Below are 27538 nucleotides of genomic sequence, written 5' to 3'. Positions count from 1 at the left end.
GAGACATTTTTTAAACTCACTTTTGTGAGATTTTTTTTGCAGTAAAACAGGTTGGATGTTAAGGATTAATTGGGTGGTTTTTGTTGGGTACAGATGATAGTTAACTCAACTGTCTTTCCATTTCACCACTGGACAGTAGACACATGATAGTGGACATACTTTTTCATTATTCTTTTCAGCCAATTAAACATTTGAATGTGGTCTACACATACTTAAACGTTTTCCAGGGAGCCCAGGGGTACAGCACCTTCTTCAGTGACACAAGCAGCAGTATTTGTGAATGAGACAAACAACACAAATTATTTTTGTACCGTCAGACCTTATTTTTGAGGATGTTCAGTGTTGGTTATTGATGAAATATTATTGTAGCGCCATGCGGGGTGCTTTAGCCATGCGCACACAAGGCTGGCTGGGAACAGTGCCTGTGGGCAGGACTACTGGACTGTATATAGTGGGACGGAGGCTGGGAGACAGTCTCTTCCCTTCGTGTGTGTGTGTTAGTGTAGGTGCTGTGGTGTAAGCCATGTCGCCGGTTTGAGTTAATAAATGTGTTGTTCAAACCCCATTCCCTGAGTCCCATGCCTGCTCCATTCCTCGCTGAACCCGAATTCGTTACATTATCAATTTGTGCTGATGACCCATCATGTCTTGAGACCAAGAATCAAATTAAAAAAGTCATGTGGAATTCACATGCAGATACCTCAGAGAGAAAACAGTTTCAGAGCAGTAATGATAACTCAGTGTAACAGAGCAGCGGGATCAGTGTCAGTGTCAGAACTGGGTTAGGTCACTAGAGGGCAGCCTATGTGAATATATAATTGTGCACTATGGTATTGGGGGATTGGCTTCATCTGTTTGTAAACTGGTTTGTAAACAGTGGTTCTCCAATTGTGTTCCGTGTGAGTTCTCACATAGAAAAATAAAAATTTGCTATTAATAAAAAAATGTGTTACGATGGCTTTGCATGGCTCCAAGAAGTCAGAAAAAGTAGGCATATCTTCTGAAACGTCATCTAATTAACTCTCTGGATAAATTTCTGTACTTTCGCTGCTTGAGCCAGAAGGCTCCTCAAAGGTGTCGGATGAAATTTCCTCTTCCATCTGCGCTTCTTTCTTGTTTGGAGATAAAAATGTTTGCCATTTCGCTATCCGGCAGCTCTCAAAGACTCTCGCAATGAGAGAAAATGGCGTGTTACTAGGTAGAAAGATCGCTTAGAAATTACTGCAACCACGAGAGAAAAAAAAAGAAAAATGTGAAAAACAATTAAAAGACTTCGCGACTTCACGTCACAAGAAGGTGAGAGGTTCAATGATCTGATTTCAGCCTCTTCCATACAAACAGCTTTTAATGAAGTGCAGTTGGCAGTGTTTTGGTGCAGCACCAAAAACGAATATCCAGTATTATCATAGAAAGATCTTGCTGTTCTTTGTGACCACTTATCTGTGTGAAACCGGATTTTCGTCATACGTGTATCGTATCGCAACAGTTTAGATGCGGAGTCGAACATGAGACTGCAACTCACATCCATAACTCCAAATATAAAAAAGTGTAGAAATAAGAGGCAAACTCACTCATCACAACGAGATTGTTCTGTTTCTGCGGGTTTAGTAAAGTAAATTGGTTCATTAAAAATTATCAGTACTCTTAAAAAAAGTCATGTATTGCTGTCTCACTTTGTTTTACTTAGTAATTTTGCTGCCAACTTTTCCTGTTTGCGCAGGGTTCGACCATATAAAGTGTCGTCTGTTTCTATAAATCTATTATTTTTTCCCCTTTGTTAACTATGCAAAAAAATAAAAGTTTTCAAACCAGAAGGAAAGCCTTCGACTTTTCTTCTGATTTGGTCGAACCGGCCGTTAGAACTTTGATTCTTTTATTCTCAACGAGTATTTCGTGATTAAGCTTTATTGAACTGTAGGGGTGCTAATCAGAAAAGTTAGCATGTGATTAATCCATCCATTTTCACTTCCGCCTTTCCTGGTGAGGGTCGTGGTGAAGCCGGAGCAAGCAACGAGTGCAAGGCAGGGTACCCCCTGGACAGGGCGCCACTCCATCGCAGGGCAAGTGCAAGCTAATCATACACATGGGGACAATTTGGAGGCCGCAGTAAGGGCTGAGGGGGGAAATTTGGCCCAGACACTGGGATACCTCCCTACTCTTCTCGAGAAATGCCTGGGGATCTTTAATGACCACTGAGAGTCAGAACCTTGGTTTAACGTCTCATCTGAAAGACCACTCCCACTACAGTATAAGATAAGATGACTTTATTAGAGACACACAGACATGAAGAGAAGCTTTGGATCAGAGCACAGGGTGAGCCCTTGTATAGCGCCCCTGGAGCAGCTGGGGTTAAGGGTCTTGCTCAGGAGCCCAACAGAGTACGATTCCTCTGCCAGCCGCGGGATTTGAACTGCCAACCTTCCAGCCACAAGCACAGATCCTTGGCCACAGAGCCACTGCTTCACCCCATTAGTATAGTGTCCCTGTCAGTATACTGGGGCATTAGGACCCACACAGACCAAAGGGTGGGCACCCCCCGCTGGTCCCACTAACACCTCTTCCAGCAGCAACCTTAGCTTTCCCAGGAGGTCTCCCATCCAGGTACTGACCAGGCTCACACCTGCTTAGCTTCAATGGGTTGCCAGTTGTGAGTTGCATGTTGATATGGCTGCTAGCTGAAATAAACTCAATGGGCTCATACAATGCTTACAATTAAAACAAAAGCAATCGACAGTTTCATCCTTAATAATTGGCTAAATTGCCTCTGAATAGCAGTCCTAGAATGCTTTTTGCAGAACACCACCATAGCTAATCCTGAAAAGTAAGAAAAATGTTGCTGGGGATCCATTAGAAAAGAGTTCTGTCATCGAAAAAGTTTGAGAACCCTCTAAGGGTTCAGGAGCTAGACGGAGGTTGTCTACACAGGTTTGGGCTAGAGCCTCGCAGTCAGGCTTAACAGTGAGAAAATAATTGCAACATCTGGGTATTACAGGAAGGTTTGGGATTTCAGGGCGTGGTGTCTGGAAGTAGGGAGACGCCTAGAACGAACAGAGACATCAGGGAGCAGAGGGGTTTCTTGTGAAAGCAGGGAAGCAGGGAAAGTTCTCGAAGAGTAGCAGCCTCTGTCGTTTACGGGCAGCCCGCCTGTAAATTAAGAAAAAAGGAGGTAGGGCGGGCAAACGGGAAAGACCGAGTCTAGGCTCTGGCTTGCACTGCTGTTCCCCAGAAGGGACGAGAAAAAGGCGTGCGAGCGACTGACCAAGTTGTGGTTGGGGACGATTATTTACAACAGCGCGCAGACTAGGTATATGAGTCACACTTCGCATTATACAGCACACAGGAGCTTTAAAGAAAGTGCACAGAAGGTCAGTTATAAATGCATCTGACTACAGCAGTAATGTCATGCAACAGAGATAGGATAGGCCTGTACAATGAGCCTCAATATAAAGAGTTTACTTTGGTTTTTATGACCAAAGTAAAGCTGACAGTTTACTCAGTTTCTCACCGTGAATAGGAGGTCAGTCCTATTCCTGGAAAAAAGCAATCCTGATGCCCACACACACAGCTGGGTGAGCTACAGAGCCCAGGGGTACACGACTTTTTCAGTGACACAAACAGCAGTATTTGTGAATGGGATTTAAACATCAAGAGTCCTGAGCCCTAGAACAACTACTACGCTACACAGTTTCCAGAGCCAGAGCCAGAGCCATAATGGAAAAGTAGTAAAATAATTTGGAAATCTCCCTGGAAATGTATTTTTTAACAGAAAAAAAGTAGTTTTGGTGTAGTACACCTTCTTCTGTTAATGAATCTAACATATACAAAAGATTCAGTTTAATTCCGTACAGGGATCCCCTTGACAAGCGTGTGACACTGGGCCAGACAGATATTTCTTATCTGCTCCAGTTCAAATTAGGTCAATGATTGTGGCTATGTTAATTTCTGTAACAAGGAACAAGGAATTTGTTATTCTGGTAATTCCTTTTTTCCTTTTTCAGCAAATCCTGGTTTTGCATGTTCTAAAATAATAAGTTAAATGGAAATTGCCTGCCAAGGTAGTTTGTGATGCAAGATGTTTTAGTGTAAATGGACCTTCAGATTTCTGTTCCTCCCTGCTCTGCTTATTCGGCAAAAAGGAAGTGGGCTGCATTGTTTCAATTTGTATTTAAGGATGTGTAACAAATGATTCGTGAGAAATGTTGTGGATTAATGGTTACACAATGGGAAACAAAACATGTTTAAATGAAAAGCCCATTAATGTACTTTTACTCAGCATCATACCTGAAATGCAGCAGTTAGGAAGCACAGACTGTAGATGAGACCGGTGAGAAAATACCCTTTATTGTTCTTTTTCGCGTTTTTCACTGCTGCTGTTTTTTGCATTCATGCACTGTCATGTTCAAATCCACACACAATCGTCTTCATTGAAAAGTGTTAGTTATTACTGTAGTGGAAAAATAAGAATCTGTGGCATCATTCCATTGTTTGATTCGCCACCGTTAGTTTATCTAGTAGCCAAACAAATGTAGTCTTTGGTCTGTCCTTAATAGTTGTCCTTAACCACTGTGGGGTTACCTGGTAGTTTGTGCACTTACAGCATGAACGTTTTCTGACTTCTTCATGCATTGTTGTTCCTGTTCATTTGCCTGTTTAGTAGATATCCAGTTCTCTTTAAAAATTAAGTAATAGCATATTGCATCAAATAGGCAGTTGATGCTTGTTAGACAAATGCTAAGGTGAACGAAGTCCCGGAGAGGTTGAATTGATTCTGTAACTTTCTTCTTTGCAATGAAATACACAAGTGCTGCAATATGATATGGTGTGAAACATACCAAGAACGTCACAAGGTTAGAGAGGACAATTTTAACTGATTTGTTATTCTTTAATGTCTGGACCTCTGCTTTCCTTTTCCTCATTGTTCTTAAAGTTCTGATGACCTGGATCGAACAGAAGATCATGATGAGGGCACTGGCAGTGTACACGGTCTCCATCATGACCACTATGTGTACTTTTTCCCAGGTTTTATTTGAGAAACCTCGGAAACAGTAGATGGCATTCTTTTCGTGAAGGTTGTATACTTCCACGCTTGCTCCAAAAATGACAACCCATATTGCGAAACAGGCGACGGCAGCTTTTTGAGGGGAACGGAGGGTTTTTGCCAGGAAAGGATGTCTTAAGGCGATGTAGCGATCAACTGAAATGCATGTTATGAGCAGAATGCTCCCGTACATGTTCACATAGAGCAGGCTCTCCAAGAATGAGCACAGGGTGTGCCCCAGTACCCAGTTGTATTTGTAAGAATGGATCTTAAAAGGCAGAGAGAATAGCAAAAAGGAGTCATTTAAAATTAGATTTGCCAGATAAACTGTGGATTCAGTGCATTTTCGTATTTTAAAAAGCAGAATCCAAAGTGCAGATAGATTGAGTACAAGGCCTACAACAAATGTTGGGATGTAGACTATCCATTGGATCCAGCACACCAAGCTGCACTCTTCATTACCAGACATTCTGTTCTGAAAGAGAAAACGTTCACGTGAGAGCTCCTAGAGCAAACATTGATAATTTAATAATAATAATAATTAATAATTGCTTTCACTTATATAGCGCTTTTCTGGACACTCAACTCAAAGCACTTTACAAGTTATGGGGACTCCCCTCCACCACCACCAATATGCAGCATACCTGGATGATGCAACTGCAGTCATAGTGCGCCAGAACGCTCACCACACACTAGCTATCAGTGGGGAGGAGAGCAGAGTAATGAAGCCAATTCATAGATGGGGATTATTAGGAGGCCATGACTGGTAAGGGCCAATGGGAAATTTGGCCGGGACACCGAGGTTACACCCCAACTCTTTTCGAGAAACGCCCTGGGATTTTTAATGACCACAGAGAGTCAGGACCTCAGTTTTACATCTCATCCGAAGGACGGCGCCTGTTTACAGTATAGTGTCCCCGTCACTATACTGGGGCATTAGGACCCACATGAACCTCAGGGTGAGTGCCCCCTACTGGCACCACTAACACCTCTTCCAGCAGCAACCTTAGTTTTTCCCAGGAGGTCTCCTATCCAGGTACTGACCAGGCTCACACCTGCTGAGCTTCAGTGGGCTGCCAGTTGTGAGTTGCAGAGTGACATGGCTGCTGGCTGTACTTTAACTGAGTGTCCAAGGGTATCTTCTTGCAGGGATGGCTTTAGGGCAAATTATGCCCAGAGAAAACTACACCCATGATGATAGCCATGGGCTGCTGTGGGTAGTGTCCTCTCTCTGAGGAAAACAAAAATTCAACTTTGGGAAAACTCCATCTCCTAAAAACGTTTTTATTTTGCACTCCTCTTCACCAGCCCTTTTATTTAATATGTAAGCCATTGTAAACTGAGATGAACACATATCATTTCCTTTGCCCTAATCATTCTCCCATTCTGACGTATGCATTTGTGTTCTATCTCTTTTCATTTTTAATTGAATTTTTTTCTCTGGATGCACTCTTTGTCATGGTGCTCTGGTGGGGGAACTGCCCAGCAGTAAAGCTGGCCCTGACCGCATGGCTGGACAGGGATTGTTCAGGCTGGCCCCATTCACAGTGCACCTGTTCCTACATTAATTGTTCATACATCGTGGCAAAACTGAAGGCTGCAGTAACAACAGGTGACCACCAGAGGCTTAAACAAAGACGTTTTAATGAATTGCAGTAGAATGATTGTTAATGATGTGGAATGTGAATATGGACGTGCATGATAATTAGAGAAGCATGGTCATCTGTGGCAGCCACTTGAAAACCTGTTTGTAATCTAATCTGTCTAATCTAGCTGGAGATTAGTGAAGCTTAAAACCAGAACAATTCCTCTATCCAATTGTTTAAATCAAGTTTAATGTGTGGAAATCCTCATAGGCCATTTATCAAGTGGATAGGATTTTCCTCAATGGGCAGTGTGTTACCTCTGCTTCAATTATTCAGAAATGTGATGTTCTGACTGTGAGTGATGTCCTTCTGAGCCTGGTTGACATGTGAAACTCTTAACAGGTGTCTGCTAGTTTGTGGAAATGCAGACATAATATGACCTTGTTTAGAAAGAGAGTAAGATATCTCAGAGTTAAAAGTAGGAAATGTGCAGCCAATGAAAGGAAAAAGGCTAATATGTTACAATAACATTTCAGTAGTTCTATGTATTTTATGTGGCCCAGAAGATCATCAGCTGTGGCCTCACAGAGATTAAACAGCTCTATGAGGACTGCTGCCGTGGTAGAATTCTGGCCATCACAGAGGACAGTCACCACCCCGGGCATGAGCTTTTCACCTCACTGCCCTCAGGCAAGAAATACAAGAGCATACGGACACTTGCCACCAGGTTCTTCAATAGCTTCTGCCCTCAAGCAGTGCGATTAGCAAAAAAAATTGGCCATGCCCCTCGGACCACACCTACACATTCTACCTCATAATTTTATTTATTGCACATTTGCAGTCATTGTTTACATCTCTGCATTGTTTAGATCAGAACTGTCTACTTGTTTACTTGTACATTGTCTACTTTCTGTAAGTAAGAATTTCATTGCACTGTACCAGTACATGTACCGGTTACATATGGAAATAAAGTTCAAGTTCAAGATCCAGTTAAATAGTATTAGCTCAATAGTATTAACAAGTGTTACCCTTAAGAAGAGGCCATTCAGTCCTTCAGGCTTGCTGGGTTGCAAGGGTTGTAGTTAATTGATCTAAAGATCTCACCCTAATGTCTCATTAAGGAAGCTAGGGTATCAGATTCAATAACATGGCTGGGTATCTTGTTCCAGATCCTCTCTATCCTTTGTGTAAAAGGTTGCCTCCTGTTCTCAGCTTTAAATGTGCTTCTCTGTAGTTTCAAATGGTTGCCTCTGGTTTGTGTTTAACGGATGAGTCTGTAGAAGTTCATTGGGTTGACTTTGTCAGTTTTGATTCACATGCCCTTGTGGTTGTCCATCAATTATAGAATTGTACTATCTACTATGTAAATTTTAAGCTATATATCACACCATTGTTTGACTTTCATTAATGGTACCTCATAATGTCTAGAAGATATTCTTAATCTTTGTAATTAATAGCTCTTCAAGCATTGCTGTTATGTGATCAGCAAATTATTTTCTACCAACCAAACAACATAGATGCTTATTTGTAATTTCTTAAATATTTCTTCTCCACATCTTTTCAGTAACACATTTGTCCCAGTAACTCCGGAGAATGCACAATATAATATAATCTTTACTTAGAAATGCTTCATTTTAGAAATAACTAATTTATTAATTAACATTGTTGGCCTTTTCTACTTTAAAAAAATATATTTTCCCACACCGTGCACATCATGACACACTTTAATTTGATGGAAGTCTTCCATCTGTTGATTAACTTCACAAACCACACAAGTTACTTCTAACTCCCTATACACTGAAGTACAAGTACAATGGGACATTTGCAAACTTTGTAAACCTTTACATTCTTTGTATGGTTTTGTGTAATTGACTACTTGCTCTTTAACCTTTCAAGCTGATATAAGTGAAGGAGTGAACATACTTGAATTTTTAAAAAGAAATATCATCATAAATCATAAATATCATATTCAATTTATTCTAAAATCAAATAGATTTGAATGTGAAATATTTACTTACTTCATAGAAGTGTAGACAGGCTTGCAGTTCTAAAACAGATATCAGTCCTTGCAGAAACACATATTGAGAAAAACACACAAAGTTGTGAATTGTTTTCAGTTATGTAAATTCAACATTGCATGTTCAGCCCCCTTCTGTTAAAGATAAAGGCAGTACTGCAACATACATAATGATATGCAAAGCTTTTTTCTGTGGTTTTGGTTCTGCTTCAAGGTTTCACATCTCTGCTTTTACATACCAAAGGTTACAACATGCATTCATTTTTTTTAAAAGAGCTTGCAGAGTTGATGAATACAAACGTGGTTTCTATTCTCATCAAACGGTATTTTAAGTAAATGCAACATGCAGGACCATCACAATTTTTAGAAATACGCATCCATAGAAGGTGAACATTACCTAGCCCAGCTTTACTAATGTAGTAATTCAGTGAGACATTTCTCTTAAACAGGTAAGATAGCACACAAGGAAATCTGCCTTATAAATTTACATCTCTGAGCTTTTTTCAAAAAGAAAAGAAGTCTCTTGACAGACAGAAGGAATGTATAGATTAGCAAACTGGAACTTGTGTTTCTCTCAGTCATTTTTTTGTCTGAAAGGCTGAAAAATAAGAAACATAAGAAAAGCTGAACGATAAGAAAAAATGACCTATCTCATGTAATTTTCAAAAAGCAAATAATAGTTTTCCTAAAGGAAAATGCCTATGGTCTTTCAAACCGGTCAATCACTTGAATGATAAATGATATTCATCAAAAGGATGTCTTATATGATGAACTTTGATGTTGAAACTAAGTATTTTAACTTTAAACAGGATATGGTAACAATTTTAAATAATATGCTTCAAAATACCTTAGTCATTGGTATTGTGGATATCTTCATCCATGCTTATTTTTTGGGGGGGAAAGTGCAGTGATGCATACATAATGGAATGAATCATTGTCTTTCTCCTAGTATTAGAATATACTGTATGTCTTCTGTTTTGTTTGTAAGGGGACAACTGAATTACTGTAGAGCTTTGACTATAAGTGGTTTTATTTGCCTGAACTGAAGGTAATGACTCTTCTTGAGATGGCAAAAAGACAAAAATACAGACAGGTCGATGTTTAGCTCTTTCACAAGCAGTTCTGAGTGCTGAAAAGTATTTCATGTGGCTTTTTTTAAACCCTTGCAGACAGTTACCACAATTTTCCACTGCGTATACGTTTGCAAGTCATTTGGTTTTCTCTTCCTTTTTTTCTCAGCCAATAGCTCAACAACTATTATAAAAGCTTAATATTTTTGAATTTGTCAAAACATTTTTACACATTTTAAAGATTTAACCATTGATTTGATAATGGTGTTTTGTGTTTTTCCTTTGCCTTCATTGTGCTCTACACACTGTGCCCAGGGATACAGTGAAAAAAATGTGTAGAGAATGTTTAGTGATATCCCCATTCCCATTACAGTCGGGTGTAGCAAAGGACTGTGAAGACCTATTAAAAACCTATCAAAAACCTTTGCTATTGGGAAAGCTAACCACAATTGTAGAATGTCTCTGATAAGTTCATCCTTTAAAACTTTCATAAGGGCATGGATGACATTGCTCTGCATTGCTTTTTTCCATTTATTACTGTTTGTTGTCTCTTGTTACAAGCTATAACAAGAAAGTAATATTGTAGTGCATACTCTAGGTGTCACGATCCGGTTCTTTCCGGGCCCTATGCGGACGGCTTGATCCAGAGTTGTGAAGACACAAGGGGAAAAATGGTCATGCAGGAAAAGGGTCTGGAGACAGGGGGCGTGTCCAGGGAGTACTGGTGAGCTGGGGAGGTGTGGCCGAGGCAAACAATCCATGTAAAGTCCAAACGGGGAATCCAACACAAAAGCAAGAGTCCTTAACCAGGCAATCCATCCGGGGGTTAAAACCATGAACCGGGTCGGGACCGGCAAAGGGAGGGGAATCAGGAACTGAAGGTTAAAAACATAACGGAGCCAGACGCAGCAGGACCCGGGCTCTCACGATGCGGAAATCAATGAGAAGCCCCGGATGACGTCTGCATCTGGCTTATAAGGGGGATCAGAAGAGGGGCTGGAATAAAGAACAGGTGTGGGTAATGGGACAGAACGAGGAAGGGCTGGAGCACCCTTAAGAGGAGGAGTAACGATCGTGACACTAGGGAACAGTAGTATTCGTCCAATAACGACAGTAGAGTCTAGGTTAGTGCATGCTTAAGCCATGGGACCTTAGTGCACTCGGTGAATAGTTCCATTGCATGTTCGTAAGTGTGCATGTACCCACTTGGTGCTTTGCCCCTCTGTTGTTTGTATTTCCACGAAGGTGTGAGGGCATGAGACCCTGCAGGAAACAGGTGTTTTGAGAACATATGTGACAATTGGGTTTCCTGTTCATAAGGTCTTGTGGCTTAGCCAGATTTAGTCAGATAATAATAATTATTATTATTCATGTTATACTGAAAAACCTGAACTTACAGTAAGTTCTGAAGGTATGCATTAAATTATTTTTTTCTCCAAAAGTCTCTCAAATTTCCTCACATTTGTAACTATCGGTATGACTAAAGATCCCATTGAAACACTTCTCAGAATACTGTGTAAGAGCTGATTGGGTTCATTGAAGAAGAGAAGCATTGCATGTTGGCATATCTCCACGAAAGATGTCACACAGTTTTATGATCCCTGATGCATTTCTTTTCTGAGCTGTCGTATTTAAAGCAAAACAGCTCTTCTCAAAAACTATGACTATGATACATTCATAATAAATGTCCCCTGTCACCTTCATTTACAGCCAACACTGATGTGACATATGGAGCTTCAGAAATATTGGAGCAAGACTGAAATGTGCCTTTTAAGTCTTAGAAAAGGAAAAGGGCAAAAACAGTCAATATTGATTTAGAACAAAGGACCAAATCATATAATTCACTAAATAAGTTTACTGAAAATTAATTAATTCTATTTAAATTTAATTAATTTAAATTAATTAATTAAATATGAGCAGATGGCCTAAACAAACATGGACATAAACATGGATGTTCAAATTCCACCTTTATCACATAACAGATGGTCTGTCTACCTGTCAAAAAACCATGATGCCAAACACAGCAAGCCCCCTCCCCCCCCCCCCCAAGGAAACTACAGTATATCTATATTTTCACAGTTAGTTGGAAAACACTGGCCTGTAGTGGAATCATAGAGTTTGTCAAGGGTAGTAACTTCCTGTTTACTCATATAAGAGACTAAGCTCACTCTCATTTGAAAATTTCTGAAGGAAGCTGCACTGTAGATGCTGTGGGAGTTTTGAGAGATGGCAATCATAAGAAACATAGGTTAGAGATGGCAATCACAAAACGTAGGTTAAGTACCATATTCTGTGCAGGTGGTGTTGCTGCTTCAGAGGTTATCTCATGGATCCTGTAGTCCAGCTCCGACCCTGTTCCCAGCATAACCAAATGAATTCACTGTGCTGCAGTGTGCACTTTCGGCCTGGGCATAATTGTGAAGGGAGGAGTGATAGAAAACCGAGACAAGAAGCCAAATAAGATTGATATTCTATACTGATCAATAGACAGGGTGGCACGGTGGTTAACACTGCTGCCTTGCAGTGCTGGGACCCTTGGTTCAATACTGGACCTGGGGATCTGTCTGTGTGGAGTTTGTATGTTCTCCCCATGTTTGCATGGGTTCCATCTAGGCAGTCTGGTTTCCTCCCACAGTCCAAAGGCGTATTGGTAAGTTAATTGGCTTCTGGGAAAATGTGTGTATGTTGGCGTCTGTCTGCCCTGTGGTGGACGTGTAGTCATGTCCAGGGTGTATTCTGCCTTGTGCCCATTGCTTGTCAGGATAGGCTCCAGTTCTCTGTGACACTAAATTGGACAAAATGGTTGAAAAGTGGATGGATAAATATATGGTTTGTCAGGGCTTTGGATTTACTTGTTTCCCTAATAAGTTGCAACTTTGTTTTGCTTAGCTTTTCATGCATCACATTGATTTTCCATAAACATATTTTCAGGTATGCAAATCTTTCTTTGACTGGAACGTTACAGAACTGTCGTATGTAAAGGGATTTTATGCAGCTCAGTAAACAAATCAATTCTAACACACTGTATCTGAGGATAGATAAATCATCAAGCTAAATTTTATCTGTTAGAAAACAACCAATACCAAATGTAACATTCAATTTCTTGTGAAAGTAGTTTATTTGCTTTAGAGTATCAGCATCTTACCACAACCACAGCTGGCAGTCTAAGTTCGTATACAACAAAAGCGCCACTAGCCAAACAAGAAAGCCATTTAAAATGAATTTGAAATTTACATTAACAAAACAACAAAACACTTACATGAAGACAGATTATCTACATCATGATTACACCATTAGGATATTCCAACCCCAAAATTAAATTTAGGATAGAAAGTTCTCAGAGGTTTACATAATTTTTATTTACTTAAAATCTTTTTAAGTTTCTCACTGACTGAGCTATTCTGTAAGTAAATGGGATTAATTTAATAACAATTATAGTCTTGTACTTTTGTACAGCTAAAACAACCTTACCCAACGATGCTGCGAGGTAGTTGTTACACGCTTTTCATCGTTGACGTTTTTGTTGCCACCAGAGGGCACTGATTGACTGCAAAATATTTCGTTATGTTCAACATCTAAATTGGGAAGAATGAGATTTTTGTTGAGCTTTGTTAGGCATAAGTTCAAGTTCAAGTTTATTTCTCAGCCCAGCCATATACAAGTATACAGAGGAGCGAGATATCGTTCTCCAGGTCTACAGTGCGAATACAGACAGACACCGGCAGGACAATGCTATAGACCATGTAGACATAGACATTTCTGACAGGGTACACGGTACATGAAGTGTAATGTGCATAGGGCAATTTACTTTACAGGATTGTGCAAAGAATACATCAGACAATATGCCTGACATTAGGCAAAAAAGAACAAGGTTTCCAGATTTGGAGGAGGTGCAGCAGGTACCAGGGTGTTGAGGAGCCTGACAGCCTGTGGAAAAAATCTGTTATGGAGTCTGGTGGAGATGGCCCGTATACTGCGATATATTTTACCAGATGGTAGGAGGGCAAAGAGGTTGCAGGAGGGGTGGGAGGGATCTTCCACATAACACAAAACATTAAGAAGTCCTTAGAACTATACTTATAAGATTTTTTATTACAGCATTCCATTGGAGCGTAAATTGGAAATGACAATTAAAATGAAAAAGGACTCTTTAAAATAATTACTCACTACTAAGACACCAAATGGCTTACGAAACGTTGAACTTGTGCTCAAGAGCTCTAAAGCTGTAATAGTGAACGAATTTCCAAAGAATACTAAAATGATTCCTAAGTCTCTTTCAATAGTTCCCCATTCCAAATCACAATACCACACTGCATGCTATCTATTCTGTTAATTTTTTTTTATTTTTCCTTATTTTGTATGATTACTTCTGCTTTTGAAATATTTGGGATAATAAGTACTTGAACCATGAGTTTTGAAAAGGTGATTTAAATTGCTTTTAAAGGATGTGAATTGCAAGATAGAAATCTTCAGTGATAAAACAAAATGTCAGAAAATGTCTCTCCTTCTGTAACTGCTGCAGGGATTTTTATAAATGTTAGATACATATCTCCAATATTTTGTAACCAGTTACCACTGTTATAAAATCAAAATGAAGTCTGACGGGGATGATAAGCATCCTGTTTTACAACTCCATTAGTTTCTTTTCTGGCTAAAACCACAAATCTTTCTTCAAGGACTATTCTTGCAAAACTTATCTAGAAATTGCTGTTCCTGCTTAAGTATAAAAAACTGAAAAACCAATTAATTATACCTTCAAATGATTCATATTTTTGTTTTGTATAAAATTAAAATATCACGGCTCTTTTTCTTTCAGTTCTTTGCATGTTTCCTTTTTTCTGTGATCTATGTTTTGCATTTCTCCTGGTATGAATGCAATGTGTTTAAATTCTAAGACAGTAAGACAGTGAGAATTCTTACAATGAAACACTGCTTAGTTACTCAATGCACTAACATGCAGCATTTATACCTGAACTTTAGAAAGGTTCTTTGACCTTGTAAAAATGATTGCAATTTCTGTGTTTGCAAAGAAACGTTGCTGTGACTGATAGCCGTGTTTTGTAATTAAGGTGAAATGTCATTTTTTGCATTCGCAGGTGCTCAGATAATATTAAATTCAGTGCATTCGAAAGCAGCTTACTGTTAGTTACCTTTGTGACAGTAAAAATGAACAGGTAGTCTAGAATATTTAAAGTATGTCTTTTCTTTCCAGCATCTTAAGTACAGTACTCTGTAAAAGGTCTGAACAAAGAAAGCTCTGGGCCATGATCCTGTCTTGACTGGGCTTACATTGGGAGGTGTAAAAAAACACCTTACCCATGGCGTTTGTGAGTACCTCAGTATGACACATCAGATTTCATTTGGTCATGGAGGGTGGTTTCCTTTAACATCTAAAATTAAGAAAGGGAGTTTTTTCCAGTCTCATTTGACAACAAAGTTTAATAAAATGTATTTCTTTACTTCTGTCCAAGATTCTTCTGCTTGTCACGATTGCTTGTTGCAGCTCATCACAGCAGAATAGTTGTGCTGTATTGCTGTTTGACATAGGGATTGGTGTGCTTATTGGGAAACACTGTTGATTTAGAGGACCTCTGTTAGTTGAGAAATTGCTGGGGGGTTTTTTAGTCATCTTAAATGTGCCATCTTCTTCTTGCATGTGGTCGGGCGTTTCATTTAAGCAGTCAGTTGGTGAATTTGGTGAACCTCAGACAGTCTAGAGAAACAGTCGGGGACATCAGCTTCCTTAAAGGCTGTAAATGAGACATGCTTCCACCACATGGATGGCTGTTTGGGTTTCTCTGCATTCACAAACCATGGTGGCTAAGATTCCAGATGTGCATATGGTTGTTCTGATGCCTAATGAATGGCTGAATCAATGTAACTGTTTTCTTTTTGCTGCATGTTCACTTTACCGCATGGTGTCTTTAGCGCATTATCTGTCACAGTCAGGTTGTTCTGTTTAAGAATCCTCCCTGTAAGTGAGAAGTGAAGTCAGACAAAAAACATGTGGCCTTTTGTTTCTGGACTGCTGACAAGAGAACATGTACAGAGACTCCATCTGAGATAAACTGCTTTGTTTTTAAACATTGTCACAAGATCTAGGGTACTGCAGCCACGCTGGACATTGATAAAAGCTGCAGAATGTACATTAACTATGGCTGCTTCTTTAGCTCATTAAGGGTAATTCTTTTTAGAGAATGAATAATCTACAAACTCACACAAATACATATACATAGAGTATATAAAGATCCTGGTGATTTACAAGAAAGCTGGTCTGATTTGATTGAAGATGGAAACCAGGATTGTAATTATTCAGGATCATTGATATAACAATGCATTTATGGACTACAAGATGTCATACAAGCTGCATTTTTTGAAGAGGAAAAACATTACATCACATCACAGCACAAGACAGCACATTCTTTATGGAGCTGCATTTTGTTGAGTACAGTATATCTTCATTGATATGATACCATAGGTGAAATGTAAGATCCACATTTTGATATACTTATGAACATTGTACCAATGGGCGTAACAAGGTAGGATAGCCATTCTGGTTAAAATACAGTTTCATAATTTGTGAGAACGGCCTAATCAACTGACATCAGAGACATTAATTAATCTGTGAACAATGTTACATTCAGGAATTAAATAATCTTGCTACGTTTATTACTGTGCAGCTCCAAAATACTGCAATATCAAAACTATTCTTTGCCGGAAAACTAATTCTGAGACCGTTCTTTGTTGGAAAACTAATAAACAGTGTTTTTGTTGGACTGATTACAAACTGTACCCGCTCACAAGTAGTGTGTTTTACATAGAAACTTATGAAACACACAGCAGCTCAGAAAAGGAGAACAGAAAACCCACATGGTAGTTGCAGAGCACACTGAAATCAGGCCGGGCAAACACAGAAAATTGTGGTGCAGAGTATTCAGCGTTTGTTATAAACAGAGGCCTGTGCAGTTGATTCAGTGTAGGTGGAGCTCAATGAGCGGAGGGGAGAGAGTATAGCAACTTTTTTTGGCATCCTGAAAAGTGCTGTCAACATACTGTAAAGCGCTTTTTTACATAAATGTGATGTTGGCAATTATTTTTTATCGTCTGCCCCCCCAGTTGGAGATTGCAAATTGTTTAAGACTTGGCTTTTGGCTGGAAGTCCTGTACTACAACAGGGAAAATGCCGAGCCACTCTCTTGACACTGATTGGAGTAGTGATGTCTCTCTTACTGACTTTATTGCAAGACTGTTACATACAGGCTTTGTAACACCTGACTTTGCTATTTAACCACAATCTGACAAATGCCATGTTGACTAACATACACTCTGCCCTGCTTTGACAACTGTGTTTCACTACTTGGCCATTGGGTCACAGTCACACATCCCATGATCAGACTGGCTCAACTGGTGGACTATTTCAACCTGTACTTAAACCGCTACTTTCTTGGCTGAGCGTGACATAAAACACGTTTTGTTTGAAGTACAAAAAGATTGCTGCTGTGGTATTTGATTTTATTAATATATTTCCACAGGCTTTTTGTAAACCTACAGTACTTATTGTATACCAACCTAAGGAGATTACAGTTGTTCTATAACAGATACATTGCAGTATTAGGACAATATTTTCTTATTGGCAGATAATCAAAAAATCAGTAAGTTCGATTGTTCATAAGTAATTACTTCATAAGTCTCATTTATGTACAATAACCTGTTAATTTTCCTTTTATTTATATTCACAGCTATCAGTTCAGTGTATGTGCTCTGTGCAACATTCTTTCCAATAAGGATTTTCTTTGTTTGCTTTGTTTACCTAGGTAATTTTCCAGACAAGACTTCTGAAAATGGTTGAAAATGTGCTGTGGAAGTAATTTTGCATAGAGCTATATGTATATATACAGTACTGCAATGCTGATCTAGTTCCCTGTTTCACTAGTTTCTTGTGTTGCTTTAAACAGGCGCCGTCCTTCGGAGGAGATGTAAAACCGAGGTCCTGACTCTCTGTGGTCATTAAAAATCCCAGGGCGTTTCTTGAAAAGAGTAGGGGTGTAACCTCGGTGTCCTGGCCAAATTTCCCATTGGCCCTTACCAATCATGGCCTCCTAATAATCCCCATCTTTGAATTGGCTTCATTACTCTGCTCTCTTCCCCACTGATAGCTGGTTTGTGGTGAGCGTTCTGGCGCACTATGGCTGCTGTCGCATCATCCAGGTGGATGCTGCACATTGGTGGTGGTGGAGGGAAGTCCCCATTACCTGTAAAGAGCTTTGAGTGGAGTGTCCAGAAAAGTGCTACATAAGTGCAAGCAATTATTATTATTATATCGTTAACTTCTTCATTGAACACCTGACTGAACTATTCAACCATTTCCCTTTCACTGTCTAGACATTTCCTATTATTGTTCCTGATATGTTTTAATTCTTTAGTCCTGAAATAACATATTTATTTTAGCTGCCATTTCAATCTGTCGTTCTAATATCCCTTTTTCCTTGTGTTTCCGGTTGTCTTTTTTATCATTTTATAAAGCACTCTCTTTTTCTATATATTTTTTCCAATTGATTTGTTGGATTTTGGATGCTAACATTTTAGATACTATTTTTAAGCTTTTGATTTATTCACTTTTGGGATAAATTTGTTCTTTGGATCAAGCAGAATCAGTTGACACTGTTGCTGTCTATTATCCAGTGATTTTGTATCTATCCGATCCCATTTTATTTCCCTTACACTGCGTCACATTCCCTCAAAGTCTGTAATTTTTGGAAATTGTATACTTTTGATTTGAACCTAACGTGTACAGGTCCATAATATATTATGATCACAGTTCCCTAATATTTCTCTCACATCTGTATTCCTGACTCCTGATTCCTGTCTTGATTGTTTAAAAATACAAGGTTTATACAAGCCTTCTCTGGTATTCTGACAGTGTGAGTAAGAAAGCCATCAATAACAATGTCTTCCATTTCAATTTCTGTCGCTGTTATTCCTATAGATCTTTTCCATTGTATGTTAAAGTTTTCCGTAAAAAGTAATTTTTCCTTTGCACATTAATTCTCAATTTCTGTAAACTGAATTGAATTCTATTCAACATTTATATTTGGTGGTCTATTGCATACGCTACAAACCTTTGGAATGTATTTTATTGAGTCTTCATTCATCTCCATCATTTTCAGCATTTGTCTCACCTAATTTGTTTGGTGCACCCAACATTCAGGTACAAGCACTTAATTACCCAATCATTTGTTAGTTTTTTTTTCTCTATGTTTCTCTTGATCTCTGTTCCACATCTAACTTCCTTTTCAATTTTCTTGGGTTTCTCCCTTCATTCATTCTAGTTCAAATGTTTCTGGACTCACGGGAAGATAGAGCCCATCTAATTTAATTGTTGTGATATAATCATGTCTGTATAGATGCCCTTTGCTATAGAAAGGTCTTCAGTGGTCCAGAAAGCTGAAGCCTTCTTCTGTAGATGTCTGTAAGTCATGTCCTCACCAGTGTGAAGTGCTGACAGATTAGCATTAGCTTTTTTCACATTTGTCTGGTGCTAGTGGGTGTCCTGAGAAAATGAGAGTTTTAGTCCTTTTCCTTAGTTTCTTGCCAAGTTGTTTAAAATTTGTTCTGGGTAATGATTTCCACCCACATGGACACAGTGACATGGCCGTCACCTGGCCAGGCTAGCAGTAAGTTGGCTTTATGGAGAATGCGTCATCCCAGCTCCAGGCAGGCAGAACTCTGTCATCGTCTCATGGTTTTTAGTGCAAATCTAAGCCCTAGTGTTTCACAGAGTAGAGGCTCTGAGAACTACCACTTCATTTTGGATTCTTAGCTGAGACCAGTGATTGAGTTTTCCAGCCAGTGATAGAGGTGTCGTGGTTTTGAGTTGTCATGTCAGAATCCAGGTCCTATAGTGGGGCGGACTTGGTCAGTGATGTCATGCTTTGTGGTTTCTTGGGATGTGTTGGTGGAATTTATTCCCTTTCACCAACTGGGACCAGTTTCTATCAGTCTCCACGTTTCTCTGATAATTCAGGGTGCACACTTCCCTGAATGCTGCACCCATTGAGTGCCTTTAATTTTTTCTTCAGTATTAACCTTTTCCTTCAGTCCTGGATTTTGTAGCAGTCACCACAGATGTAGCTCGGCTCTTGTGGGTCATCCAGGGTGCTTCCCATGTTGCACAAACTGCAGACGACTGGATTACTGGTTTAACCACCATATTTTCAAGTATTAAATCTGTTCTTTACTTGCCACCGAGGACTGTATTGTGGAAATAACGAAAGGCTGTTAGCCTTCCTGCATACAATTAACACCTTTTCAGTTCTCCGCACTTTACTTGCAAACTAGTCTAACGGTTGTCAACCAGTCAGACGAAAACTTATTAACACAGTCATAGTCAGTTTTCACAGGACTCGCAAGAAGAAATTCACAAAGAATAAATCTGTTATGACAGACATGTAGTTAGGCTGCCCAAGAATGATGTACACAAGTGGTTCAGAAACTTTGTTCTGGACTTCTTTAGAATGAACACTGAAGCAGGAACCAGGTGTACTGTCCATGGAAGCTAATGTTAAACTGGAGATACTTACCTTAAGGGTTGTGGGAGTACGGATCATGTTAACAAACCATGTTGTTGAAGTTGCTACCCTGGCTTCTTTCAAGATGATAAATTTGAATATTTTACTGCAGCTACTAACCACCAGACTGGTAAGATGAATTCAATTACCTCCTCTTGTTCATAATCATTCTAGTGTTCTTATTTTGACTTACAGTACATGAATGAATGGAACATAGGAGAAACACATGGGACAATTCATTGCTGCTCTGCGCTAATGCTTAACTGAGCTTAGCATGTTAAATGATCTGGCATTTATAGTTTGTTGAAGCCGATTCAAATTTTGGGAGTAGGCTGAGTATCTCAAATAACTATCTTAATGTAGCTAATGTAACAAACAATTATTACCTTTCTTGACTACAATTTAATCATTCTGAATTAAATGCTATCTTAAAGTGTATTTCAGAATATTTTAATATTTAAGATTATAAAACAAAATGAAAAACAACATATCCACATTGTAATATACATGTACAGTATAGCTTAGATAATATAATGGTGTTTTTGAGATAAACATGTTTTAATATTGAAAAGTTGACATTCCATCTTTTGATCAGAGTATACACAGTTCAGTATATGATGTTGAACTGTATACTGTACATCAGTATTCAAAGTAATTGTTTTTATTTTCCTGATGATGAGTTATAACTACAATATTTCTATTCAGTTCAATATTCATTCATATAAACCAAAACAGTTTACTCACAGAATTCACCATGTTGTCAGAAGAGAGGTGTAACTTGCCTAAAAGTGTAAATCTGATTGCGAGTGACCCATAACTATTTTCTACAACATATTCTAAACTAATTCTCAAGCGAGTCCCATGCAGCTGAACAGACAGCTGAAATTTAGTTATGTGTGCTTGTGTTTGACTTCTGTAAGATCACACTTGTTCTTTGACTTATCGTGGGTCAATTGCTAAAAGGTATACTCAACAAAGTAAAAAAAGAGAATATGAAGTAGTGTGCACCCATAAAGGGAGTGGCTACACTTGAGTAGGTGGTAAGTGGAACTGGGGTATGAGTGTGGGTGTAGGCCTAGTTTAGTCTTGAAAACACAACAGCAATCAGGTGGCCAGAAGGGGAATGTTAAGAAAGTGTCCCACCCAGCTCCTCCAGAAAGTTCAAAAGTTGAATGTTGCTAAAAACAAAGCTCTTTGACTAAGACCCTGAACAGAGTGCTGGTCTAACAAATGAAGGTTCAACAGAATTATTTTACGATACATAACTTGACAGAAAGATAATAATTGCTTGTGTATGTACAGGTACAAAAACATAACCCATTGTCATTTCTGCCTTTTTTGGGTGTGGTAACCACTTAATTTAACTTAAAAGTTGGTAGTATGGTAGTATCAAGTTAACATTTAAGACAACTGCATTACCCCACAATATAGTGCATCCAAAAATATATAGACATTCATCTTTAATATTAATTACAAATGCGATAAAATCAATTTGGGAAAGACTTGCTTTTTTGCTATTTAACATACAATGAACTTTACGATTTTCAATAACCAAAGTGATGTTTTCACAATTTTCTGTACATAAATGCATGTGAAGCCTTATTTCTCCCAGGTTTAAATAATTATTTTGTAAGTTTTTTCCTTGATGTTTAATGACTATTTAAGTAATCTCTTGCACACAGTAACACTCTTTTCTTTCAATATTGTATCCAAAAGATGCTTTATGAACTTCCAAAGTCAATCTCTATGAGCACACACCTCTTCTGCAGTACCACTGCTGATTTAATAGTGGCCTTAAAGAAGACTTGAAGATCCCACTTCATTTTCAATCAGATATACATACAGCAGTCAAAAGGATAAAAGATGTCCATTGTCAATGCACACATTATCTGAAACTATGCATACTCAAACAACCACTGCTGCGTACACTGATCCGTCATTGTTTATGAGCCTGTAACCCATGCTCAGTGCCTCTATGCATTTAAAAAACGTCAGTTCACACTTCAGTCGTTATAGTGTTAACCCTATGGCTTCGGAATCTTCTGATATTATCCGTCGATGATGAGCGGACTTCCTTTGTAATGAAGTAATAACAAATCGCATCCAGACAGCAGGTGACGTTAGCCAGACACATGGTTATTTGAACAAAAAGGCTGATCTTTTCTGTTGTATTGCACTCCTTAAAATAATTTTGGCGAACAAGGAACTGCAGATAAATCCCCAAGTGGCTTGGCGTGAAAGACACCAAGAATACGAACAGGTTGGCATATATGATTCTGATACAAGTCTTATTATTTTGCATGTTAGGGTCCCGCTGTGATTGTTTAAGTGTTCTAATGATCTGGATGGAACAGAAGACCATCACCAGCATTGGGATTAGGAATCCAAAGATTTCCAGATTGATGATTACTGCAGGATTCCAAGACTCCGCTGAAAAGCCATGAAAGCATCGGAACGGGAGAGCATCTTTATCCTTGTGAAAACTATACACAGGGGATGTTCCTGTCCACATTACAACCCAGATGACAGCACAGACTATTAGTGCCTTTTTTGGCGACCTCAAGACTTTGGCCTTGAAAGGGTGCTTAATCGCGATGTACCGGTCAACACTGATGCACATGATTGTATATATGCTTCCATACGTGCTGACAAAGTAAAGGCTTTCCAGGAAAGTGCAGAACATTTTTTTGTTGACAGACCAGTTGTTCTGGGATGCGTGCATCTTAAAAGGCAGGGAGAGCAGGAGCAGGAGGTCCATTAGTGAAAGGTTAGTCATGTAAATGGTTGATTCTGTCCACTTCCTCAGCAGGATGCAGAACACAAAGAGTGCCACTGAGTTCAGGATAAGGCCCAAAGCGAAGGTGGGGATATAGACGACTAACTGTAGTGAATTGGCAAAGTCGTTAACATAGCCATAGGAGCAGTTGTTCATGGTGAAGCTGAAACAGAGAACATGAGTTGTTTCACGGGGAGAACCATTTCACCACATTTTTGGCAGAATAGAATACTTTTCAAAATGAATTACTTAATGCCTTTTGGGATTAACCAAAGTAACAGATTAACACCGCTAAATTTACAGAGGGTTATTTACGTTGTCAAAACCAAATACTATTTTCAGAATCTACTGTACATGGTATATTTTGCATGATTTAAGTGAGACTTAAAACGCAACACTAAATAAAACACCAATAAAATGAAACACCCAAAATTATATAAAATGAATCAGACTAAACATTAGAGCAAAATCATGTCATTAATTTGATACTACTTTAATTAGTACAGCACAACAGAAGTGGAAGTCTCTATACTGTAAGTCAGTAAATTACAATTAGTTTAGTGGCCTGACAAAAAAAATGTGAGAATTCAGGAATGGCACATGACATCTTTCCAGTATTGTTCGCCAGAGAAATCACAAAGGAATTAATTACGGCGAGAATTAAGTTTAAAATGAACATAAAATAGTAACACAGACTTCAAGCATAGCACTCGTGAGTAGCCATAGCCGAGACAAACAAATTACTCAATATGTAGTTGTTCCTGTGCTTCTCCAAAACACATCTGACTAACCAAACGTATTTCTGCAACAATTGATATACTATAGCTTTTAGGTGGCGTTTGGTCTCACCCAGCACAAACCAAGAAATATTTGTAAATTTCTTTAGAAGCACAATTTTGTAAATTATGTTTTAAGTAGTTTTAATAACTTTTATTAAATTATTTGTTCATGTTAAAAGAGATGTCGTTTCAATTTAGGGTAAGGCCACAAAACTTATGTAATGCCTCTGTCTTTTGCATTGGAAAACATCTCTGAATGATAGGAAAAGAAATGTAAGCCTTTGTTATATGTTGCTGGTAAGTTTCACATCTTGTGCCTGTAGGATTTTTTGACTAATAGTGTAAAACCACTTTCTTTTTTCACTTGTGTGGGTACAGAATACCCCCCTACACTTAGTCTGTTTTGATATGTCTGTTTACTATGTAGTCTACATGATTTAGAAACCAGCAGTTGACATGGTTTGCAGATTTAAGAGAAGTATGTCTCTCATTCACATAGCATCATTTACAACAAATCAATTTTAGAGCTATGACTTTTGTCATATTTTTCTGAAATAGCTGAAACCCAAACAGTTGAGTTTCCGCTTGCTTGAAAGACTAATGTATGATGTTTATTGGATAATAAAAAACTATAAGTGTGACAGCTATTATTATCTCTTTCTGTGTCACGTTGAAATCATTGCCAGCTTTTGACATCTAAGTTAACATCTTTTTGATTTTAAAAAAGTCACACGAAAGTACAATTTTGCACATTAACTCAGTTACATCAGTTAACAGAACAAATCCATCAATACAATTTATACCTGCAATGTAAAATCTCTATCGCTGTAGTTTAGAAGTCTCTTACCTGAGCTTTATCTGTGAGTGACAGACGGATACAAATGTTCAGTGGTGTTTGTTTTGTACAACCGTTCAGACTTCTGTTGTCTGCAGCAAGTCCAAGTACCACTTCCTATTAAGTGAGAACCATGCAATCTCCTTATAGTACTGAGAAGGAGGAGTGTTCAAATTGATATAAGTATCTCTATCTTTTAATTCTAAGGCTTTATAAAACTATAGTTAGATTAAACAATCTTCAAGTTAATTCAATGATGGGATACTTTTCACAGTTTCCATTTATTTAAAAAAAGTCTTATTTTTTATTCAAATGATAAAAGTGTAGTAGTATTTTAAAGTAAATACCTTAAGGAAAAGTGCTGCAAATTTCATGGGTTTTACAATTAATACTTACTGGTGTCTGATTCTGAAAAAATGGTTTGCGTGACAAGATTTCTTTTGTGGTATAAGAATTTTTCCTTGTGGGTGTATACATGAAAGGCTAACTAAGAACTTGAATATCTTTACTTGCTATCTGAAGACATGCTCATTCTCATTTTCATTATACTTAAACAGCTGTTTAGAGCCAACGATGGTTTTGTTGTAAAATGAAAAACCTAAATGATTTAAAGGTTAATTTTTATTGTCTCATATTTACTGTATACTTATGATACTGTGCTTCTTCATATTTAAATCTAATAAGAGTTGTTTAAAAGAAATACTAAGCTATAGTGCTTATGTGTACTTCTAAATTGCAAAAACATTTTAATTTGTTAACCTTTGATACAAGTAGCAAAATTGATGTGTTCAGGAATGAGTGGTTATATTAAATGAAAACACCTGTAGAAGCAAAAGAGTAAGCACATCTATGGAGAGCAACAAATTGAAACACCCTTCCTCACTCTCTGTTAAGTTTTTACTGGGTTGAATGATAAGACTTAAAGTTCATTATTCAGAAGTGAAATACTGTTTACATCACACCTAGAAATATTTTTGAGTAAGTGACATTTGTTTCTCCTGTAATACAATTCTTTAAGTATGATTACACTAACCCCATCATTAACATACAGTATGAATGTCACACAACTGGGTATCACTGGCTACTCCATTCTGTGTCTGGTAAGCCTATAAACAATTTATATTTACATATTTACATTTCTTTTTACTCATTTTACTAGACCTTATTATATCTCTAGTATTAAACAGCATTGCAGCATTTATTTCAAACTACAATATGAAATAAAAGATTGAGATGGTCTAACTGCAGGACAAATTGTAATACTTTTAGGCACCCTAAATTCATAATCTGTCACAGTTTATAAAACACAAGCTACTTTGTATTAATAATTTTGAAGCTAATCATTAATATTTTTGTTACTTTTTTATATTTGTTTTATTGACATAGGACTAGATGCTCTTTGTTTTTTCCAATGAAATATTTGAGTATTTAGTTTTAAAGTAAATACTCAAAATTTTAAAGTTTTTAAAGTAGAATTACTTTCTGATGCTGTTAGTGTGTAGAAAAATAGTGATATGTTAATAATGCAATTGTAATTTTCCTTGTCGTTTCAAAAGAACTGTAAGAATCAGAATGATAAATCTGTCACTTTACTGCAGTTCATTTTTATTTAATTTGAGATTTTTCTGTTATTTTAAATAATGTATTGATTATATTTTAAATTCAAGAGCTTTGATTTCTATATTTACAGTTTATGATAATTTGATATTTTCAAGAATTAACAACTTAATAATAATAATTGCCCTAAAGCTGTATTAAGTTATTTATTTAGTGCCCCTTTTGAAATTTCACTACCTACAGTCCCTGACTTCTTAAAATTTTAGTGAAATAATAACCCAGTTTGGTCACAGATTATAATGCATAAAAATTATCTATTGTTTTATGCTCAGATTGCAGATCACTCAGTCTACATTTTATCCTGTGTAAAGACATACTTTATCTTCTCTCGTCTACATTGTAGAGATACAGCAAACTAGAACTTGCTCTTTTGCTATTTGTCTAATCTAGATTTTTACAGGCAAGAATAAGTAGTTGCTTTGAAAATACTCTTTGTACAAGTCCTATAAAACGGAAATTAGGAAAATGTTTCTTCATTCCCAAATAACACAGCAAATGGTTAAAATGTTGCTGACATCTTTTACCTTGTGTAATGTTTCATTTCCCTTTGTTTTGTTGCTCGGCTGAAAGCTTTAAATATCCTTTGTTCTCTCTTCCGCAAATAGTACAGGTGTAAAAATAGAATACTATTAACATACTTAAATACTTCCTATACTCCCACATCATAATTATAATGCTTTTTGAAGTTAAGTTTGATTGTGTTGGAGACTTTTTCACTTTAAAACGGCATGTTCAGTAGGAAATATACCAATTCCTAATTCTACCCTGCACTTGTGATGCATGTTGTTTTCAAGATGAAATGGCTCATTTTCTGTTGTACCTTCATTAAATACATGTTAATTGCCAGGACTTGCAGCATTACCTACAGAATCAGGAACATGCAAAAGACCAACTACAGTAGGTGTGCTGCAGTAAATTTTCACCCTTTTAACTCGAGAAAAGGATTCTTGCCACCTCATCCACAAATTGAAAAAGACAGTGTAATGCTTACCAATTCCAGAGCCTAAAAATCGAGAGATTCATCAAGTACACAAACTCCATTAATCTCATCTGGCAAACTGCAACAGAGAAAACAAAACCATATGCACCATTAATAAATGCTTTTTTATCTTTTGATGTAAGAGTAATTTGCAAAGAAATTAACTTTCCTGCGCAGGGGATTTTATATATTAAGTAATAATAGGTTTTTTAATGAACCGTTCTGACTAAATATAAGTTCTCAAAACTTCCCACTGAAAAAAAAAGATAAAGA

The 27538-nt window shown here is 37.8% G+C and overlaps 2 protein-coding genes across 3 annotated transcripts; both read right to left on the bottom strand.

Moving 5' to 3' along the window:
- Positions 1-3860: 3860 nt before the first annotated feature.
- Positions 3861-8704, bottom strand: gpr55a (G protein-coupled receptor 55a). Its single transcript, XM_088914410.1, has 2 exons — positions 8643-8704; positions 3861-5513 (listed from the first exon to the last, which is right to left on the bottom strand). Exon 2 carries the CDS (start codon positions 5505-5507, stop codon positions 4572-4574), a length of 936 nt encoding a protein of 311 aa, XP_088770536.1. The 5' UTR covers positions 5508-5513; positions 8643-8704; the 3' UTR covers positions 3861-4571.
- Positions 8705-22199: 13495 nt separating this feature from the next.
- Positions 22200-27336, bottom strand: LOC148836897 (G protein-coupled receptor 55). 2 transcript variants are annotated; one of them, XM_088913741.1, is made up of 2 exons: positions 27278-27336; positions 22200-23218 (listed from the first exon to the last, which is right to left on the bottom strand). In XM_088913741.1, exons 1-2 carry the CDS (start codon positions 27334-27336, stop codon positions 22276-22278), a joined length of 1002 nt encoding a protein of 333 aa, XP_088769867.1. In that variant the 3' UTR covers positions 22200-22275. The 2 variants fall into 2 exon arrangements, with proteins under 2 accessions (XP_088769867.1, XP_088769866.1); XM_088913740.1 differs by lacking the exon at positions 27278-27336 and adding an exon at positions 24682-24763.
- Between the last annotated feature and the right edge of the window lie 202 nt (positions 27337-27538).

This window comes from Atractosteus spatula, chromosome 4, assembly GCF_055471065.1.
Source record: "Atractosteus spatula isolate fAtrSpa1 chromosome 4, fAtrSpa1.hap1, whole genome shotgun sequence".
In the NCBI taxonomy this organism is placed as follows: domain Eukaryota; kingdom Metazoa; phylum Chordata; class Actinopteri; order Semionotiformes; family Lepisosteidae; genus Atractosteus; species Atractosteus spatula.
The sequence above is the reverse complement of the archived record's forward strand: the minus strand, read 5'-3'. Positions and strand labels throughout refer to the sequence as shown.